The sequence below is a fragment of the Dendroctonus ponderosae genome, unplaced genomic scaffold (genome assembly GCF_020466585.1).
Source record: "Dendroctonus ponderosae isolate FM_Combo_2020 unplaced genomic scaffold, Dpon_F_20191213v2 Dpon_F_20191213_1, whole genome shotgun sequence".
NCBI classification, from domain to species: Eukaryota; Metazoa; Arthropoda; class Insecta; order Coleoptera; family Curculionidae; genus Dendroctonus; species Dendroctonus ponderosae.
Window position 1 is genome coordinate 14,519,892 of NW_026017110.1, and position 6,130 is coordinate 14,526,021.

A 6,130-nucleotide genomic window follows, 5' to 3' on the forward strand; every position below is an offset into this window, starting at 1 on the left:
GCAGGAGATCCACCATATCTTGAGAACGGAGGTACCACTGTTTCAGGAGCCAAAACGGAATTGTCTTCTATGACACAGCAATCTCTCAGAATGCATCGTCTTCCCTATTAAAATCAGATCTTATCCTCTACTTTGACAACAAGTAGTTTGGTTGCTTTACTTACAATAACACAATTTTTGCCAATATGAACATAACTGCCAATTTGTGCAGCATTAATTAATGTTTTTTCTCCAATAAAAACATTATCACCAATACTGAGAGGGAAAAATGCTACCCTAAAACGATGTATACCGATAAGTGTTTAAACTACGTTTACTAAATGTAAGATACCGTACAATATTATATAAAATGAAATAGTATAAATTATGGGCTAACTTCGATATTGAGATAAATACGATCTCGACAACATAGCAAAAGGTAAACATCTGCTTTAATTTCGAATTCTCCTTTTAGATAATTGTAAAATATAACCGTTGCAGATGGATATATACAAGGAGGAGCCAAACGCGCTTGATGACRTCTGTCTCCCTTTTATTAAATAGAAAACTCCTGTATCTTTTATTGGGAATCCCCTATTTTCTACTTCGATGCATAATATAATTTCCGAAAAAACGYTATAAATATTTTARCTGATTTTAAACTACGTAGGGCGTACAAAGATATTGATTATACCAAATAAATCCACTTTTGAAAGGAAGTTGTCGAAACTAAAAATAGTGGCACAGTGTTCGGCGATCATCTCGTTTAGGCCCATCCGATTTTCTATTTTTTTCCAACTTATTTTATTTCTTCCACTCCCATGCATATGTTTATACGATGGTACGATGATCCGAAAGTGTTTCTATTGGTTGGAGATCTGTCAATTCGTCGGCCGTCGTACGAACTGACAGATCTCCAACTAATAGAAATACTTTCGTACCATCGTACTCTAGATATAAATGATGAACGGATGCATGGGACACAGGCTTAAGAGGCCATTCTTTGTTATCTTATGGAAAACTAGTGAATTTCAATGTGGGAAAAATGGACGGGAACCGCATTTCTAGAAGAAACCTTGAATATAAGCATATTGTTAACTTCAAACGCGAAGGCTTCTAGACTAGAAGAACCTTCCAAACTTCTCTCTTATCTTATAGTGCTAACTTGATATGCACCTACCCTTTACTAAATTTTTTGTAAGGTGGCCTTAAGACAGCTTCTTTACTTATTATACAATATCGGCCCGTTTTCACATTTGCGAGATCGCCCCGAATTATAGCATCTGCTTGAATAATCACTTTGCCTTGCAAGATGATGTTTTGAGAGCCACAAAGTACCGTCTGTCTGCAAACTTTGTTGCCGGAAGCCTACAATTTAGACATTACAAACAAATATATTATCGGCAGTAGCCCTCCAATAAACATACCGTTTCCACGTATTCATGCTTATTGTAATAAATATTTTCCAATTCCATTATTTACCTCTTTTTAATGTATAACTAAAAACTATTAAAATACAAATCCGACTACTATCCTTGAAGAGGTTAAATGATTTGACAGTACGAAACTACGAAATTTTGTAAACATCGCTAAAACAGCTGGCTGGCAGATCGATCATGACTTACATCTGTGAAGCAGCCTTACACAATTTACCCATGTTGTAGTAGGCAATCGGTTATACAATAATGTCTGTAAGTGCAGGCGCAGTAGTTCAAGATTAGTTATTACTTATTACTACTGAGCTCTTCAGTTACCTATGCATTACCATTACACTAATGTTACTAACAGATTTAATGAATATTTTTTAACAATAGTTGTGAACTAATACGATGAACATAATTGATCAGCCTTCAGCTTAGAAGTGCTTATTCTCAGTCATTCCTCAAACTCAAACACGTTAAGCCTTAAGCCGGTGTCCCATGCATCCCATAGATGCATCCGTTGATACGAAAGTGTTTTTATTGGTTGGAGATCTGTCAGTTCGTACGACGGAGGACGATTTGACAGATCTCCAACTAATAGAAACACTTTTGGAACATCGTACTATCGTAACAACTTAATAACAACAAAATCATTATATCTTTATTATAATAACAGTAACTTCGGCTAACAATAGTTTTGTAACCATTTAATTACTGTATTAATTAATAGTTACTACATAATATATGGCCGATTGCTGACTTTCAGATGCAGAAGGTTTAGTTAATTTCTCAGCATTAGCGAGTCTCTCCTTTTTGGTAGACAAATGTTTTCTCTGTGACACATGTTTATTGAGTGGGCTCCTTGATTTCACTTGCGATCTCTCTATTTGTGGTGAAGTTGTTAGAGATTTTACAGCAGCTACAGTTGGCCCTATTGGCGCGGCCTTTTTCTTTAAAATGTCAAGCTCAGCTAACGTATTGGTTTTTTCTAGAATCGTCAAAAAGCTGTTTTTCATTTTTTGTGACTGTTTTGTTTCAATTTGTTCTTGTGACTGTTTTTGTTGCGTTAAGGCTGTTCCTGTAATAGGATTCACATCCATCTGCAACTCATTATTCTGCACTAATTCCCCAGCTAAATCATCTAAAAATATATTTAAGTGGGTATATAATTAAAATTATATCTATTTCATTATGAAGTGGCATGAATAACCGAGATGCTCGAAATAACATGTACGTTATATACAGGGTGATTCAAAATTGACGTCATTCCTTTTAAGGGGTAATAGGGGGTCACTTGGAGAGTATGAGAAAATTATTGGAAACATTTTTTCGAAAATTTCTAGACGATATTAACAGTTGAAAATCGAATTTCAATTTTGTTATTAAGCATTACTTTGAAATTGTCCCATGTTTCATTGGTTATAATTGCAATACTTAAGCATTCGAAAAGAAAAATTACGATCTTTGCTTGAAATTACGAAAATTTTTGATATCAAGAAAAGTTCTCTTCTACAAATTTTTGATGAAATGCCAAAGCGGCAATGTTTTTCCCATTATCATATTTGATATATTTGATATTAAAAAAAGTTCTCTTCAGCTATTTTTTGACGAATTGAAGTCAAAGCGGCAATTATGGTTTTCTTGTCATCAACAGATAGTTATAGGTAGATAGCTTTTGTCAATAATAACAATAGTTCGTCAAACTGTGACTTACTTTGAGCTCCTTTCACAAATTTGCGGATATGCGATTAGCTTTGGGGAAATGCCACAGTAAAAGAGCAGAAGCTGTAGGAACTCACCCCAACAAAGGGCTAGAGACACTGGAGATGATCTCCAGGAAGATAGTAGACGATAATATATGTACGGGTTCCAGACACAGAGGAACAAGTATTGGACATGCTTGCAGCAGTGTCTGCAGGGGTAATAATATTATTCGCCTTAAAACTGGGAAAGGCTTGGAATAAAGGAAGTAAGATAACACTGTAATTATGCTGATCGGCTAAATCACGCAAACAGTGTAACCAAGTTTAAGCCGTTACGGCGGTTTACTAAAAAAGTTCAAACAGTACAGGAAATGACTTAGTAGTTACATTAATGCGGGTAATACGGGAAATGCCCTACACACTTTAGGAAATGACAAGTCTCTGATATACCTACCTATACTCATACCCTTATGTATTTTTTATAGTATGTATATGTAATTTTTAAAATAGTGAAAGATTCAATGCAATCTTACCGTTGTCATTAATGAGAAGAGACTGTTGCTTTGTAGTTTGCGCTCTGAACATACAAACTAAATGGATGTGTTTGCACATTATCCATTTTATTGCAGAATCCATACATGTGCAAGAGTACCTATGAATGCATGCATCACAATAGTTGCATCTTAATTGACAATTACAATCAGTATCAACTTCATTGATGAAATACACTTTAGATGAAGATGATTTAAATGTCCAATCTTCATCAGATGTAATAAGTAAACTAACATCCAAAGCAAGACTAGTTTTGTGTCTAGACTTTATATCCTTCAATTTACTAGTTATTTTTCCTTTATTTATTGTTATAAGTCTGTCAAAAAGCTTATCTTTGATAAATTTCATCAGGGCTGAAATAACTTTATCAAGTGTTCTTACAGTCTTCCCTTTCAAATATATGTTTTTAAAGACTTCATGCATGCATTCCAAGTGCATATTAGAATTTACAACCGTATAAAGTCTGTGACAAGAGGCCCACAACTCATAATTTTTCATATAATTCAGAAAATATTTTCCAAATTTTTCAGTATCACGTTCCGTGGAAATCTGTTGATAAAATCCATTTAGCATTCCCAAAAATGCCACCTGATCTTTTTCTTCTAGCAGACTTCTAAGTTTTTTGTAGATTAGGACCTAAAAATGGGTGGAAGTGGAAATAAATTTTATAAATCCTATAATGAAAAGAGTTTGTCATCATAAATTATTCTCGGAAAGCTGAAATATTAAGTCCGAAGTTAAACTTTCTAATAAAGTACCTATATTCTGCATGCGTAAGGTCACATGTTCAACTGATGAAGCTTAGATTCTAAACTGATCGATTATTTTCTAAACTTAGATTCTAAACTGATTATTATATACATAATGTATATAATATAGAAAGTAGAAATCAGTATCTGTTAAGTAAATTATCTGCTCAAAATTGATCTTTGACTTTCCTTGAAGTAATAAACTTACTCGAATGTTCTTATTGCGGATTTTGTTAAGATTTTCACGCCATGCTCGGTCCACATGCCACGTACAGTATAACCTGGAACATAATGACCATTTGCATTATTGTAGTAGCTTTTGTACTGAAGCAGCTTTAGTTCAAATTAAATAATAATATAAATACCTAAGTCTTGGTTTCTCCATAACTTCAAGCCATGCATTGTAAAATGCGTCAGACATATCACTCATAAAAATATTTGGACAAATTTTGCCAGTCCAGTTTTGTATATATGAAAAAAAGATGTGTAGGGCTTCTTTATCTGTCCTGTTGGTTATACAAAAAGCACAAGGAAAGCCCTGCCTCATGTTATCAAGTACCAGCAATGTTATTAATTCAAGATTACAGTTTTTCGCCCCATGCGTTGCATCTATGCAGATAACATCAGATCCATACTTTAACAAAATATCACTCTGTGGCTGATTCATAATTATTAACATAAAATCGTCAGATTTTAGTTGAGAATGCTCTGTGCTCACCATTCCTTGTGATTTATAAAATACATAGATATCATCCTTTTCTATAAACTCATGTATCCAAGCTTTTACACTTACACAATCATTAGAATTTCGAATGGAATCAGTTTGCAGCTTAAAAGAGTTCTCTATATTGTACAAATCTTTTCTTGTCAATAAATGACTTCTATTCAAACTTGAATTTGTGACTGAGTCACGTACTTCATTCAATATTTCTTCGAAAGGAATCTTCAAAGCTATCTTTTCTGCAATTTGTGCTCTCTCCACAGGACTTAAAAATACATGTCCTAATTCATTTATATGTCCTATGTGAGTTTCAATATATTTAACACTGCATTTTCCTTCATTATCAACGACTAATTTCATACTTGCTGGGCAAAAAGCATTTATTTTATTTGTTCCCTGAGTTTTTAAAATTCTAAGTCGTTTGGTGTTTTTCGGTACATAATTTCCAGATCTATTGCAGATGAATTTTGTAGTTATGCCCAGTGAAGATTTTTTGGAATAATTTTTAACAAAAGACGAAATTGTCTTTTTTTCAGTTTCAGATTTCCAACCATCAAATAGATCTTCTGAAGAAAATTGCAGCAATTGTTCTTGAATTACAATATTATGATTTCCTTCGAAATGCTTCATAAGATTGTTTATATAAAAGTCAGAATAAGGGCAAATCGGACATTTTTTAAGAACTCGCATTGGAGTTAGCACTGGATTAATCACATCACAACCGTGGGATTTTACATGGTAGATAAAATGGTGTTTATGATTAAAGTTTTTCCCGCAGGTACAATTATATTGAAAATTACCCTCTTCTTTATATTTCCTCGGTATAATGGACTGATCATTTGGATGTTTTGTTCTTATGTGTTTTCTAAGATTTCCTTCGGTGCTGTAAGTTTTTTCACATTTAGCACACTTCCGATCCATTTTAAAAATGCTTACTCTAAAAAGGAAATGCGTATGTTTGTTGAACTGTTTTAAACGATTAAATCATATTATATTTACACATCA

General features: G+C 33.5%; 2 protein-coding genes across 3 annotated transcripts in view; both read right to left on the reverse strand.

Moving 5' to 3' along the window:
• The window catches only part of LOC109543671 (dynactin subunit 5), a gene marked incomplete in the record, with an annotated part of 2,852 nt that extends 909 nt beyond the window's left edge, over positions 1 to 1,943 (reverse strand). The window contains 4 exon segments of the mRNA XM_048670671.1: positions 1 to 104; positions 165 to 276; positions 1,160 to 1,347; positions 1,407 to 1,943. Of these exon segments, the coding sequence (XP_048526628.1) occupies positions 1 to 104; positions 165 to 276; positions 1,160 to 1,347; positions 1,407 to 1,454 (452 nt within the window).
• A 96-nt stretch (positions 1,944 to 2,039) lies between these two features.
• Positions 2,040 to 6,124, reverse strand: LOC109543670. Of its 2 annotated transcripts, none has more exons than XM_048670668.1 (5): positions 5,123 to 6,124; positions 4,770 to 5,038; positions 4,613 to 4,685; positions 3,637 to 4,291; positions 2,040 to 2,541 (listed from the first exon to the last, which is right to left on the reverse strand). In XM_048670668.1, exons 1-5 carry the CDS (start codon positions 6,044 to 6,046, stop codon positions 2,120 to 2,122), a joined length of 2,343 nt encoding a protein of 780 aa, XP_048526625.1. In that variant the 5' UTR covers positions 6,047 to 6,124; the 3' UTR covers positions 2,040 to 2,119. The 2 variants fall into 2 exon arrangements, with proteins under 2 accessions (XP_048526625.1, XP_019769053.2); XM_019913494.2 differs by having other exon boundaries at positions 5,926 to 6,001.
• Between the last annotated feature and the right edge of the window lie 6 nt (positions 6,125 to 6,130).

What these genes read in the sequence shown, in the direction of transcription:
- LOC109543670 (XM_048670668.1), bottom strand. Translation starts at nt 6,046, where the DNA reads ATGGATCGGAAGTGTGCTAAATGTGAAAAAACTTACAGCACCGAAGGA. An exon ending in TTTATAAATCACAAGGAATG is followed by an intron (nt 5,039 to 5,122) that starts GTGAGCACAGAG and finishes ATTTTGTTAAAG; the next exon opens with TATGGATCTGATGTTATCTG. An exon ending in TCTTCTCATTAATGACAACG is followed by an intron (nt 2,542 to 3,636) that starts GTAAGATTGCAT and finishes ATATATTTTTAG; the next exon opens with ATGATTTAGCTGGGGAATTA.